General features: G+C 36.2%; 1 protein-coding gene across 10 annotated transcripts in view; it reads right to left on the reverse strand.

Moving 5' to 3' along the window:
- Window positions 1-15,138, reverse strand: part of AGBL3 (AGBL carboxypeptidase 3) — a 73,020-nt gene that overhangs the window by 36,455 nt on the left and 21,427 nt on the right. For 8 of the 10 annotated variants that reach the window (XM_058724205.1, XM_058724197.1, XM_058724198.1 and 5 more), the window contains 7 exons: window positions 12,696-12,834; window positions 10,717-11,496; window positions 6,515-6,677; window positions 4,794-4,920; window positions 3,509-3,609; window positions 3,176-3,288; window positions 2,616-2,682 (listed from right to left, as the gene is read on the reverse strand). In XM_058724205.1, the coding sequence (XP_058580188.1) occupies window positions 2,616-2,682; window positions 3,176-3,288; window positions 3,509-3,609; window positions 4,794-4,920; window positions 6,515-6,677; window positions 10,717-11,496; window positions 12,696-12,834 (1,490 nt within the window). The remainder of the gene's footprint in view (window positions 1-2,615; window positions 2,683-3,175; window positions 3,289-3,508; window positions 3,610-4,793; window positions 4,921-6,514; window positions 6,678-10,716; window positions 11,497-12,695; window positions 12,835-15,138) is intronic. The other 2 variants (XM_058724200.1, XM_058724203.1) reach the window with 1 other exon arrangement.

Genomic DNA, 15,138 nt, shown 5'->3' on the forward strand with positions numbered 1-15,138 from the left:
GGATTTGGCAATGACTTATTGGATATGATACTAAAGGCTAAAAGCCAATAAGGGCAGTACTGAGGTCTTCAGCCCAACAGCTTTTGAAGAACACCTTTTGAATTTTGTCAACAATCATGTAAGTGAGCTTAAAAGTGGATCTTTTCTCAGTCAAGTCTTCAGATGAGACCACCTGACCAACACCTTCATTGCAGCCTTTTGAGAGACCTCAGACAGAAGCACATAGTGAAGCCACTCCTGAGTCCCTGTCTCATGGAAATGGCATGAAAATAAGTATCTGTTGTTTTGGGCAAGTGCTTGGGGAAATTTGTTGCTCAGCAATAGAAAACTAATACAACATCCATCTTACTCCATTTCAGATGCTATAACAAAATACCACAGACTATGTGGCTAAAAAGAACAGGAATTTATCCCTCCTAGTTCTTCAGGCTGGAAGGTTGAGGTCAATGTGCCAGTATGGTCAGGTGAGCACTCTCTTTTAAGCTGCCAACTTCTCGTTTGTATCCTCATATGGTAGAAGGGGCTAGGGATCTCTCTGGAGCTCTTTAATAAGGCACTAATCCAGAGGGCTCTGCCCCATGACCTAATCACTTCCCAAAGGGCCCACCTTCTAGTACTATCATATTGGGCATTATAATTTCAACATATGAGTTTGGGGAAGATAGAATTATACAGACATAGCATTCTGTCCCTGAGCCCTCCAAATTCAGGTCCTTCTCACATGCAAAATACATTCATTCCATCCCATTCCATTCCAACAAGTTAAAGGTTTCCAAAATACAGTGATGGGACAGACATAGGACAGACATTCCCAAAGGGAGAAACAGAAAAGGATGGAGTGCTGGGTTGCCAGTAAGGACATAGAAAAATCTAGCAAGGCAAATTCAACAAGATCTTAAAGCTCAAGAATAATCCTCTTTGGTTCAATGGACTGCCTTCTGGACCTACTGGAGTGGCAACATCACCCGTACGGCTTGGCAGAGTGCTGCTAATGCCTGGCTCTCTGCTAGGGCACTGCCCACAATGTAGGTCATGGCTTGAGGCAGCTTGCCTTCATGGCCTCTGTTAGAGGCTGTTTATCCTGTTGAAATCCAGGTGGTAGTGGCCCTGATGATCTCTTAGTTACCTCTGAGGCCATTTTTCCCCCTTATCTTGAAGAAGAGTGCATGTTCACAAACAGATCTATGGTACCATACTGTAAAATTCAAGCAGTCTGACAGCCTTCCTTCATTCTGTCCTGTCTCCAACCCCTTCAGTTCAAGCTGGCAGTCTTCCTAATGGGGTGGTTGATTAGTTCTGTGGTTCATACCCACACTAATCTCCTTATCATACAGTTGATCCCCCACACTCTTACTCTTCTTTTCTGAACACACGTTCCTATTGTTTTGTAACATGGGTAGGCTGAGAATTTTTTAAATCTTCACCTTCTGGTTCCTTTTCGCTTAACAATTCCTTCTTCATTTCTCTCTACTTGTTTTTTACTATAAGCAGTCAGGAGGAATCAAGCTCCTCTTCAACACTTTACAAAGAGACTTTTTCAGCTAAATCTCCAATTTTATCACTCACAAGTTCTACCTTCCATGAAATGCTATAGAACACAAACGCAATACAGCCAAATCCTTTACCATTTTATACTAAGGATTAAATTTTCTCTATTGGTCAGTAACACGTTTGTTTCTGTCTGAGATCTCATGAAAATCACCCTTAATATTCAGATTCCTACCAACGTCCTATACACAATTAGTTGTGTGTCTTTAAGATGGGAAACTTGCTCTACAGCTCCCCTTTTTTTCTTTCTGAGTCCTTACCAGAATCATCTTGAGAAGTTCCTTCATGGCAATATCAGCATTTTCTAACATGCACTTCACAACTGTGCCAGACTCTACCAGTTATCCAGTTCCAAAGCCACTTCCACATTTTTAGGTATTAGTTACAATAGCACCCCACACTCGGTACTAAGAGAGTAGTGTCTTAGTTTGTCTTAGTCACTTCCTAACACCATCACATTGATGGTTAGGGTTTCAACATGTGTAGTATTTGGTGGGGACATAAGCAGTCCATAACACCACCTGAACTTCCTTCTCCTCCTCCCACTCTATATTCCTCCTTAGGCACTTATCACGTATTAGGCACTTATCACATATTAGGCACATCATATATTTTACTTATCATTATTTTTTATTTCCACCTACTAGAATATAAGCTATGAAAGAGAAGGATTTTTGTCTCATTTTTTGTTCACTGCTCTATCCCCAGCACACAGTTGAAGCTCAATATATAGTTGTTAAATAAATGAATACACGAACACTGGATTTGCAGGCATGTGATGTATGTTATGGTACCAACTCTCATTAACAAGTGGTTAATTTGTATTAACAAGTTGTTAACAAGTGGCTTTTGAGAAGTAATCTCTCTGGATCTTTAAAGTAAGAGTGTTAAAAATCCTAAGGTTAGAAAATTCTAGGATTTAAAGATATGTTACATAATCAGAAAATAACAATTACTGTTACACAATAATTACACAACTGCAAGCATTTTTTGCCTGATTATTAGTCATAATGAGAAGAGTACCTATTTAGTATATCCATACCATAGGCAGAAATTTTCAATCATACCTGAGAAGTTAATTTGAGAAGGTAAGTCTGAGACTCATTGGATTCTGAACTGTCAGAGCCTCGGCTACTACAAAAAAAAATAACTTTGATATAATAATTATTTTAATTATATTTATATTTTATATTTACAAGTAACTTATTAATTATATATTATAAATATTAAAACAATAATATTTTGGTGGCATTTTAAAATTTCAACTGTTATTTTTATTAAACTGTTATCTTATTGGAACGGTAGAAATGGTTCTAATTATGTTTACAGGGGCACCTGGGTGGCTCAGTTGGTTAAGCGTCTGGCTTCCACTCAGGTCATGATCTCATGGTTCGTGAGTTCAAGCCCTGCGTCGGGCTCTGTGCTGACAGCTCAGAGCCTGAGCCTGTTTTGGATTCTGTGTCTCCCTCTCTTTCTGCCCCTCTCCCACTCACGCTCTGTCTCTCTCTCCCTCTCTCCTCTACCTATAGTTGGGATTTTCAGTTGAGACTGATAATTTTATATCCTACAGTTATTAATAAGGACATAGTAAAACACAAGTTATATTACATCCACTATCTTGACTTACCTAGACTCTAGATCCAATGCAATTTCTTTCAGAGAAGTATCTGAATCCTCAAGGACTTTTTCCAAATTTATATGTTTTTCCATCTCTTCCAATTCTTTCAGGCACTGATAGTACTAGGGGAAAATGATAAATTAATTATAAATTAACTTTATTTCCTAATTAAACTAATTGAATATTTATAGATACCTGGCACAGCAACTATGAGGACATCAAGTACCAAAAACCCCAAACACTGTTGGGATAGTAAAAGAAAAACACTGCTATAGGCCCTTAGTTAGATTATGTTATCTGATAAAGTGGAGTTTGAAGCATTACCAAATGGACTTTGCTTACCTTGGTTCGGTCTGGGTCACAATAGTCCAAAAGAGAATCACAAAAATGATACCCCATCGACTCCAAGTCTTTTGTGTTGAAATGAGTACCTCGTTTATTACCTAAAACATCAATAAGTTTAACCACCATTTGTCCTTAACAGGCAGGCTTACGTTCTGTGTTTTCACAGAGTATAAATAAAACCTCTGGTCAGATTCCATCTCCTGTCCTTTGGATTTGCTTCTCCAGGGCAAGTCATTTAACAGCTTATTGCTTTCCTTCATTCCCTCTCCACATCTGGATCAAAGCTGACTTAACACATAGTAGGCTATGTTGTAGGGCTGAAGAATATTTAATAAGAACATATGGAATACTTGGTTATCAGTTATAAACATGCTCGTAATCACTTAGAGAAAAACTTGGGTAAATATTTTAATGTTTTCATCATCATAGATACCATTATATCAGTTTCAAGGTGCTTTAAAGACCAGAAATACATGTGTGGGTTTCTAGCACTTTCCTTTGAGTCAATAAATTTTCTAAAAACATAACCATTATCTTAATATGGAACATTCTAAGGGTAAACCAAAAGATTTCTTAAATGTAACTACAGAGCACAATTTTAAAAACATTTTAAAAAAATATTTATTTTTGAGAGAGAGACAGCACAAGAGGGCGAGGGACACAGATTCTGAAGCAGGCTCCAGGCTCTGAGCTGTCAGCACAGAGCCTGATGCAGGCAAGGTTTGAACTCACTTGAACTCACACAGGATCACGACCTGAGCCAAAGTCAGATGCTTAACTGACTGAGCCACCCAGGTGCCCCCACACACTTTTATTTTTAAAGGAAACAAGTGCTTCCATTCAAATATAAATTGACCCCCCAAGGAACCCCCAACAAACCCAGTCTATTTTGACTTGCAGATAGCAAATCCACTAAAGACATGTCTATCCTGATGTTTTAAGTATGAACATTGCTTTTTCTTGCAACCAGGAGTCATCTATAAGGACTCTTTCTTAAAAACATAACAAAAACAATAAAAAATTAGTTCATGAAATAACCAATTAGGTATTTTATCTATATGCTAAAACTCCCTTTCCTAAACAAAGGGAAAATGATGAGATGGAGATGCATATAGCGGTAGTTTGTTTATTCATCCCGTTTAGAGAATTGATTGGACACCAGCATGTTTCTAAGTAGGAAGAAAGTGCTCACTATCAAACTGTCTACACTATTAATCTTACGTTAAAAACGTCTCTTTGGTTTGAAGCTCTGACAGCCATGAATGAGAACACTTGGTCTTACCCAGGGTAGATCCACAAAAAGTAGCCTCCATGGTGAAGCTGTTCTTGATTCCCATTTTCCACATTACCACCCTTCCTGTTCCCTCTTTGCTCTTCTGAACGTTAAACTTGCAAGCTGAGAATGAAAACTAAAAATAAGCAAATAAAAATGAGAAAAATGTGTTTTTCTGAGTACAATGTCTTTCTCAGAACTAGGATTGAAAAGGAGGAAGTAGTGCAAAAGCAGTAATTCTCTCTAAAGTTTCACGGGCTTTTATTTCCTAAGGATGACATATTTACATTTCTGAGAACTACAGCTTTGAATGCTGGTAATAAATTTTACTTTTAATCTATATAAAACATATACCTTCAAAACCTATTGATTAATTCTTGATACTGTTGGGATAAGATCTTATACTTTAAAAAACTTAAAGGAAAGGGCTTAAATATGTTTAGAAATAAAGATTAATGTAGATTAAAAAAATTTTTTTAATGTTTATTTTTGAGAGAGCCAAGAGTGTGAGCAAGGGGAGGGGCAGAGATGGGGGGGTGGGGAGGGGGAGAATCCAAAGCAAGCTCCAGGCTCTGAGCTGTGAGCACAGAGCCCGATGTGGGGCTCAAACCCACAAGTCACGAGACCATGACCTGATCCCAAGTCAGAGGCTCAACTGACGAACCACCGAAGTGTCCCTGATTAATGTAGATTTTTTGAATTGATAAGGATGCTTTATTTTCACAAGATCGATCACTGGAAAGCTGTCCTAAAAGACTGTTATATCTATAAAATGTTTTAGTACAAAAAAAAAAGTTTTCGTAATTTTATTTTTTATTTGTGATAAAGGTGACTTGTGTTCCATTCTGAGTTAAACACGTGTAGAGATCTGTGCAAGCACTACTACAATCAGGATATAGGTCAATTCCATCACCTCTAAAATTCTCCCTTGTATCATTCCTTTACAGTCACAAGTATTTAATTTATTCTGAAGCTACAGTAAATGATACCATTTTCAGTTGTGGTTTCCAAGTGTCTGGTGTGAGTCTGTAGACATGTAACTGGTTTTTGTGGGTGGACCTTGTCATGTAGGACATTGCTGAACTCACTTATTCGAGGACTTTTTTTGTGGACTGCTTCGGATTTTCTATGAAGACAACTGTGTCCTCTTTATTACTTGTTCCTTTCCAAAGTGTCTGCCTTTTATTTCTCTCTTGCCTTTCAGCACTTAGAACCTCCAGTATAAGGCTGAATTGAAGGGGTTAAGGCTGGCTTTCCCGGCCTTGTTCCCGACCTTATGAGGAAACTAGACTTTTACCATTAAGGTGGAAGGATAAGGCACATTTTTTCCTTCACATTTCAAATTAAACATTCCCCACAGTTGCTTTTTTATGGTCAATTGTATAAACCAGGCAAAATAAATAAAAAAGCAGTTTACTGAGATGATCTATTCTGCAGTCTCACATGAGCAACATGTAATAAAAGAAAAGTTAAAAATCTTAAATGGGGGGCACCTGGGTGGCTCAGGAGGTTAAGTGGCCGACTTTGGCTCAGGTCGTGATCTCATGGTCCGTGAGTTTGAGCCCCGTGTCGGGCTCTGTGCTGACAACTCACAGCCTGGAGCCTGTTTCAGATTCTATGTCTCCCTCTCTCTGACCCTCCCCATTCATGCTGTCTCTCTCTATCTCAAAAATAAATAAAGGTTAAAAAAGAAAAAAAATCTTAAAAAAAAAATCTTAAATGGTACTTACTTTATCTGGACAATTTTTGCTCAGCATAAGTGGAAAGATTTGTTGTTGTAAGTATAATGCTTTACATCTATCACTACCGTCACAACCATACATGAAGATGTTCTCTTTCCTACTATGGCCATGAAGGTCACAATATAAAATAACCTCTCGTTTCTCCATTAATCTACCAAGGAAAAAAAAGAACAAAGTTACTAAATTTCACCTCTGCATTTTTCTTCTCTGGGTGGAACTATGGATTTACAAGTCTAATATCCAAATAAACAGAATTTCTTATATCCTTGCTTTCGACTTCTTTCTCTTATCCATACTGCACATTATTGACAATTTTAAAACATCTCTAATAATTTCCTATTAACTATATACATATATAAAATGTGAATGTTTATCTTCCATTATAAGGATAAAATTTACCTTCCACCCAAGACTCTCCAACAGGATCCCTCTGCTTTATTATTCTGGTTTTCCCTTGCACACAGAAAACAGCTCACTCCTAGCTTTGCCCATTAGCTTTCACAGAGATTCTTTCTGACTAGAACATCTTTCTTCATCTCTGTATGTGCAAATACTGCCCCTCAAGGCTGACTTCATGTCTCACTTCCTAATTAGGGTCATAGATTTTTCTTTTTTTTGAATTCCTGTAGCACATAATATTGGTACCATTTACTTGACACTTGCCTTGGAAATTTTTTATATTTTTGATATTTAATCTCCTTATGGGTAAGAAATGCTTCAAATCATCTAGAACAGTGCTATGTACACAAGTATCCAAATATTTGGTAAAAACCGAGTACCAGACAACTTGGTGCTGAAACCAATTATTATACAACCCTTGATTAAAATGGTAAATATCTGGGGCGCCTGGGTGGTTCAGTCGGTTGAGCATCTGACTTCAGCTCAGGTCATGATCTCGCAGTCCGTGAGTTCGAGCCCTGCATCGGACTCTGTGCTGACAGCTCAGAGCCTGGAGCCTGCTTTGGATTCTGTGTCTCCCTCTCTCTCTGCCCCTCCCTTGCTCACGCTCTGTCTCTCTCTGTCTCAAAAATAAATACAAACATTAAAAAAATGGTAAATATCATTTTGAGAAAAATGGCACTAAAGTTTGAATTTTTTTTCTGGTAAATTTTTAACGAATTACTACACATTTCTTAGGAGCACAATCCTTGGCTTGTAAAACTTGCCATTCAATGAGTATTAAAGCTATAAAAAAATAAGCCCCCTCCAAACTGATGAAAATAACTAATGAAGAGGCATTAAAAAGGTTAAAAAAAAGTGGTGTTAAGATGGTAGGATGATGGGCATTTTTTGCCTCCTCTCCCCCATATTTCTAAACTTTATATAGTGTTCTATCACTTAAGTAACCAAAATCACATATACTATTATATCTGGAAGGGTAAGTACCAAAATGTTAGTAATGAATGGGACTTATAGTAATATGAAATATATTACTTTTATAACAAAAATATTAAAACCTAAAATCAAAACATAGCTTATATTAGCAACAATACTCCTTTAAACTATAGTGAAATCCCAAAGTAAAGTCTGTTACATGTATTAATTGGTTGCCCTTTTCTCATTTGGTGCCCAATAAATTCTAATGGAAAATGGAAGACTGACAGAAAGTCACTAAATGATCATTACAAGTTTTTAGATAACAAAGTAGATTATAAAACAAGAATATCAAGTTAGGGCCTTAAATATGAAATACACTAAACATTTTGAAATAAACATTTCCCCAGTTTCAATGACCTTTCATTTTCTTATATGTAAGTTAAAACAAACTTCTAACTCATTCTCAAAGATATATCATTACTTCTGAAGGGTCTCTCTAAATTTTACATGAATTTAAATCACTTGAGAAACATCTTGGATCTTTTTTCTTACCCACAGGTTAAGACATTCTAAGTAACGTATACTAAAACTACTTTCTCTTATTCTCATATTCTTTAACTATACTAAATCTTAGATATATTTATAGCTGCTTGCCTTCCCACACATATGTGACTTCTTATTCTACTTACCTGCCTATGATCAATTGCGTTGAGGTAGTTTTCCTTCTTGGAAGTCTTTCTGAAACTTACTGAGTAGATTCCTGCCTTAACCTTCTTACAAGGCAACCTGAGAAGAACTAAGACATTTAAAGTATTTTCTACAGAGACAAGCCAAAGGGCCTTGGCCTATAATCCATCTTGTGTTGGACCGGGGACCCTTTGTCAAAGAGCACTAAGCAGACACTATAGATATTCTAATCAGCATCCTTTCTTATGATTTTTTTAAAAAAATTCTAGAATAATTTTAGATTACCCAAAATTTGCAAAAATAGTAGTGTTTCCATGTACTCCTCACCCAGTTTCCCCCCATTAACAAATTATTTAACCATGGTACAGTGTTCAAAATGAAGAAACCAACATTGGTATACTACTAGTAACTACACTCCCAACCTTATTTGGATTTCACTGGTTTTGCCACGAATGTCTTTTCTGTCCCAGAATCCAATCAGGGTCATCACATTACTTAGCTCTCTTTTTATTGTTTGTTATCCCCAGGGGAAAAAGGACGTCATAGGTTATTATTTTTTTAATCACTTAATATTTCTCAGATAACTACAGGGAATCCTGGAGACCACATCTGTGAGGGGTATGAAAACAGAGTTTTGAGTCCTTTTGGTGGGGATCTGCACCTTAGTCCCTTTGTGCCTAAGCAGCTAAAAGGATTAACACGGAAGTGAAAGCTGATGCTGAACTGAGATAACTGGGGCCATCCTAAGCCTGTCAGCAGCTCTGATGGACTGGAGGTACCCTTGACATCCTCAGCCTTGAAACAGGGTTCTTGTACTTGCACTAGGGGCCCTAGCAAAGTGGGATAAGGATATAAGCAGTCTCTGTAATGTACTTATTATTGTAAATATTTGAATAATCCTGAATAGTTTACCAACAGTTTTTACATCTATATCTGATTCATTATCAATTTTTTCTTTTTATATTTGAGCTAACACTGAAAACACTTAGATCTTTCAATGTTCTGTATTTTATTCTGGGTACTTTTTATAATTTTTTTAAATGTTTAATTGAGCATGAACAGGGGAGGGGCAGAGAGGGAGACACAGAATCTGAAGCAGGCTCCAGGCTCCAAGCTGTCAGCACAGAGCCCCATGCGTGGCTTGAACTCACAGACCGTGAGATCATGACCCGAGCCGAAGTCAGATGCTTAACCGACTGAGCCACCCAGGCTCCCCATCTGGGCACTTTTTAAATAACACTCTCATTTAATCCTCCTGCCTATGAAGTAAGTATTATTATTACCACATCTATATACTTTATAGATGAGAAAACCAAGCTTTAGATTTGTTTTTAAATTGCTCAAGGCCACACAGCAAATGGCATTCCAGGATTCCAATCTGATATTGTAACTCCACTCCACACTCTTAACCAAAAAAGTCAAGAGGCTTTGGACTTGGAATGGGGTTCTCTGACTCCAGTAAATCTTTCTGCTCTAGCACATGCCTATTCCTGATTGTTATTAACTGAATCTATTAAAGAATTCACCCATTCAACAAAAATTTAAATATTATGTGCATTTGCTGCTCTGGATTCTTTGGAAAATTTAAAGCTGTTCATTTCTTTTCCGGGGGAAATAAACACTATTATTCATCAAAATTGCAATAACTATGCAACCTGATAGTCAAAAGAGTACACTTATCATGATGAGCACCGAGTAATGTATAGAAATGTTGAACGACTATATTGTACACCTAAACTAATATAATATTATATGTTAAGTATACTAGAATTAAAATACTTAATAAAAAAAAGGCTCATCAAAGAGCAATGTATGAACAATATAGTGCCAGGAGGCCCTATGACATATAACTAATTTCCACATGTAAGAGATTCAAGCATCCTGAAGTAAACATCAGTGCTACCTTTAGCAAGAAACCAGATTTGGGATATGCAAATTTAACTATTAGTTTCACAAAGCCACTAAAATGTTCTAGAAATTTATTCATTATTTAAGAAAAGGATAGTGAATCCAGTGGCATAATGCCAGAAAGAAGAGTGGCAAGAGTGGAGAAAAAATTAAGTAGCTATAGTTAAACGATTAAACTATCTTAAGAAGCTAGGGTAAAATGAATGGGATTGTGGTAACCAAATTCTCACTTCCAAGTTTACTAAATAAGCAGAGAGGTAATTTGAGGCTTATCTTACCTATGGATCATGTTCCGGGTATACCAAACAGAAGGAAATGATTCCTTTAGGACAGATGTATAGTTACGGTTTAAATCTTGTCCAGCTAAGGAACAACGATAATTTCCCACTATCACACCATCTGGATTCAGCATAGGTACCACCTTGAAGATGAAAGTGTCCCGAAGCAACTGTGCATCACTTGAGTCTCCTAAAATATAATCTAGGAAGCCTTTCATGATCCAAGAGCTGTTGGTTTCCCCTGGATGTACCCTTGCAGTCAAAATCACAGCCTTTCGCTTTCTTGAGTCAGCATTCTTCAAAGGAGTAGTGATCGTTAAAACATACACCATGTTTCTAGCAATTGTGTGGCACAGGACACGTATTTTACAAAACTTTGACCGTACTGAGTCATTATTGATACTAGACAAGTATTCTTGCAGGTTGGTGTAAGTATATGGATAGCAGTGAGCAAAGTAGCAGGTATCTTTGTTGTGTGGAAATTGAAATGTCCATGTAAGAGAGAAATAATGGCGCCCCTCTTGTCCCTGGTTGTTCCTATAATATTTGATTTGGTCTCCTATTCTCTGCCAGCCAATATTATGAGCCTTGGCCTCTTTTTCAGAATAAAACAGTGGGCGCATACCCCGATTGTAAAGACTAGCAGCCTTAGTGAAATTGATTATAGTGAATCGGTAGACGATTCCTGCTTGAGTATTAGTGACTTGGAAATAGTACCACTGGGTGTGTTTATTTGTGAAGAGGTCAGGGCGCACAGTCAACTGGTATTCATATTCTGCCCTAATACACAAAAAGGAAAAAAAAACATGTAAAAATGACATTCAAATTTAAATTACATAAGGAAAATTATTTTACTTTTACCTATTCACTGAGAGCCTTTTTTCCTGAAACTATTTAGGCAGCATCCAACAGCAAGTAATTGTAAAAGATAAAAGTTTTGAAATGTTCTTACTGGATATGAAATTGCTTCTGTGCTAATTCTCTAAAGCCTTTTTATTTCTTTGTAATTCAAGAGAGCACATTAAAATGGGCATTTGATAAAAAAATTCTGTATTTTACCCCGATTACATTTCCTATAAAAGAAATGATTAAAGAGCTCTTAAAACTTAGAGTCCACTGTTTCTTTTTTTTTTTTTTTTACTTCAGATATATATTCCTTTTTCTATTAGATTCAAACTCTAGAGATCTGAAATACTATCACTGGGAAAAGTTTAAAACATATAAATTAATACAACCACATACATTAAAAAATTTGAAAACTCTTTAAGGACTGTTTTTGGTAACTATTTGCATCCCTCGTACTTAATCACTAAGGATACTTAAATAAAGGTAAAAATTTTACTGGCACATTTGTTTTACACACACACACACACACACACACATACACACACACACACACACAAAATCTTGCTGGGTTATTTGTGACTTTTCTTTGCCAAGTAACCTTCTCTTCTATCAGGACTATGTACTTACTGTGTGTGTGTATGTGTTATAAATAGTGATTGAGAAATAGGTGAAATAAAGGATGCAAAACCAGAGCTGTTGAATCTAGGTCATGGGTGTATGATGATTAATAGAGAACTGTATTATTCTCTGTATTTAAATATTTTCATAGTAAAAATTCTCTTAAAGAATGCTCTTGGATAGCATGCATGTTCCCAAACATATTTTATAGAACACTCATCTCAAACACTATTCCAGTAAAAAATTTGAGAAGCAGTGTGAGTTTATGTGTGTGAGTGTCTGTCTGACAGTTCATACTGGCATATTAAAAATGTACAGTACAGAAATCTGCTAAGGTTCATAGTATTTGAATCCAGAATTTGAACCTTTCATACCCCCTTCACAATCTCTAACTGGCATCTATACTTAAAGGAATTACAGTTCATTAATGAATACTAAAACTTTAACGTACCTAATACAGAAAATAATAAATAGTTGAAGGTCCAGCTCCTCAAATAAAAATAATTAAAACCTACACTTTGACTACCTTCTGTAGATTTCCACTCTCAAACCTTGCTTCAAACATCAAAGTATTGTCATAGTTATCCACAGGTTGCTTCACGGGTGTTCGGTTGCCCCCTACTCGGGAATACACAAAACAGGGCTCCTTGTAAGCTGATGACAGAAGAAGACCATAAAGGTATCAAGCCATGTCTAAAGTACACAGATTATTCTGCACAGAGTTTGGAGCCACAGTATAACTGAAGTGTCACTAAGGATTTAAAATTTTAAAGTAATTTGACACTAACATACAGATTTGTTGAAGTAAGAAAGTCTAAGAATTTTCAGACTAGAAAAGCAATGCCTAAAATAAATTCATGTATTTGTCACATTAAAAGTATTTATCCTACTTCTAATTTTTATGAAGTAATTGGTCCTGAACTTTCCCATTCACTATAAATAACTATAAAGCTGGATAAAAAAATATGAGCTGTTTCCATATATTTGGATACCACACAGACTAGAACTATAATAATAGTTGAAAGAAGATAAATACATGAAGTATGCCCATGTTTAACCCTGGCTTTCTTCCTGGGAATACTTTCTGACTACATCCTAAGAAGGTGGCACTTAAGAATACTCTAACAGTCTTGCTGAGCTGAGGAGGCAAGACAGTTGCTTGGGGCTACGGAAATTTATGAGACAGGACACCAGAGAGATGAAAGCTACATAGATGGAGGGCCTCAAAAGTCTACATGGTGGTTCCCTGGTGGTTCCCTTCATGGCTGAGGGCTTGGCTGTATAAGCATAAGATAAGACTGAATAAGATAGGAAAATGTTACTGTGGCTCTGAGATATGCAATTCTAGAATATACTGTAATTCTAACCTATCCGGAATGGAAAGACTTTATGGAGCATCTCAAGCATTCCTTCATGATTCAAGAAAGGGAGCATACTAGGCATACGTACCACATCCAAGGGTAAAGACCAAGACCTAGGACTAACTGAAGGACTAAGACAAAATAAAAATTTTGCCCTTACAAAAGTCTGCCCTTATAAAAAAATAAAACCAAGCCTGAAAGAAGCAAAATGATATGCCAACAATTTAGCTGCCTACCAGAACAAACTGTGGCATAATTTTTAAAAAGAACATAATACAGACTTCTAAAACATATCTTTACAACGTCCTGCATATGATTAGGAAAAAATATGAAACATGAAGAAAAGCAGGAAAAATGTGACCCATGGTCACACACACACACACGCACACAATTTTCAACAAACCCCAAGATAACTGAGATGTTGGGATTAACAGATGACTCTGAATATATATCTAAAGACTTACAGGAAAAGATAGAGATAACGAACAAACAGATCAAGTAATCTCAAAAAAACCCTGAAAAACTACAAAAAAAGAACCAAATGAAAAGGCTAGAAATAAAAATTACAATAACTGAAGTTAATGATTTATTAGATGGGTTTAAGAAAGATGTTTTGTTATTAGCATACTATCGTAAATCAGATATGAGATTTTGCATTACTAGAGTTCTCAAAGTACAAATATCGATCTTGACTGTTAAGAACACTTTTCCTGAGGCTTAAGAAAAATTGAATACTGCAAAAGACAGATGCAGTAAATTTAAAAACAGATAAATACAATTATCCAGACTCAAGGACAGAGAAGAAAAAAAAAAGATCCAATGACATGTGGAACATAGCTAGAAATCCAACATATGTGTAATTGGCACTCCAAAGGCCAGAAGAGAAAGAATACAGAAAAAATATGTGAATAAATAATGGATGAAAAGTTGTCAAATTTGAAAAAAAAATCCAACTCTATTAACCTATGGATCAAAGAAGTCCAGCAAACTTCAAGCAGGTATCCAAATATAATGGTATCCAAATCTAGGCAGATCATAGTCAAATTGCTGAAAACAGCCAGAGAGAAAAAGACACATTATATATATGTAGGGAACAATGATAAAAATTATGGCTAACTTTTTATTTAAGACAAAAGATGTCACAAGACAATGGAACATTTTAAAGAAAAAATTTTTAGAAGAAAAAAAAACATGAACCCAGAATTCTATCTATGCACCTTGTTGTTTGGAGATTTCTCTTTCCTATAGCTACAGATCTGAAAACCATTTTGTCCTCTTACTCTTTCAGGCCTAGGACACACAATGATTTTGCTCTCTTGACAGTTTTATATTGCTTTACCATCCCTTGTGAGTCTCTCTTAAGTCTATCCACACTTTGGTAAGTTATACTTTCATTAAACTTTCTTAAATTACTCCCAGTATGCTATTCAGTTCCTGACAAGACCCTGATTGACTCACCTCAACTATTTTAATATTTTATCAGATCACATTTAAGTTATGTGTGGAAGTTCTAAGGCAGGTTAGCCATGTAAATATTTGAAATTAAAAAAAAATCAGAGATGCTTGTCTTTACTCTGGTTCTTAAAAAATATGTGAG

Source organism: Neofelis nebulosa, chromosome 4, assembly GCF_028018385.1.
Source record: "Neofelis nebulosa isolate mNeoNeb1 chromosome 4, mNeoNeb1.pri, whole genome shotgun sequence".
Classification (NCBI taxonomy): domain Eukaryota; kingdom Metazoa; phylum Chordata; class Mammalia; order Carnivora; family Felidae; genus Neofelis; species Neofelis nebulosa.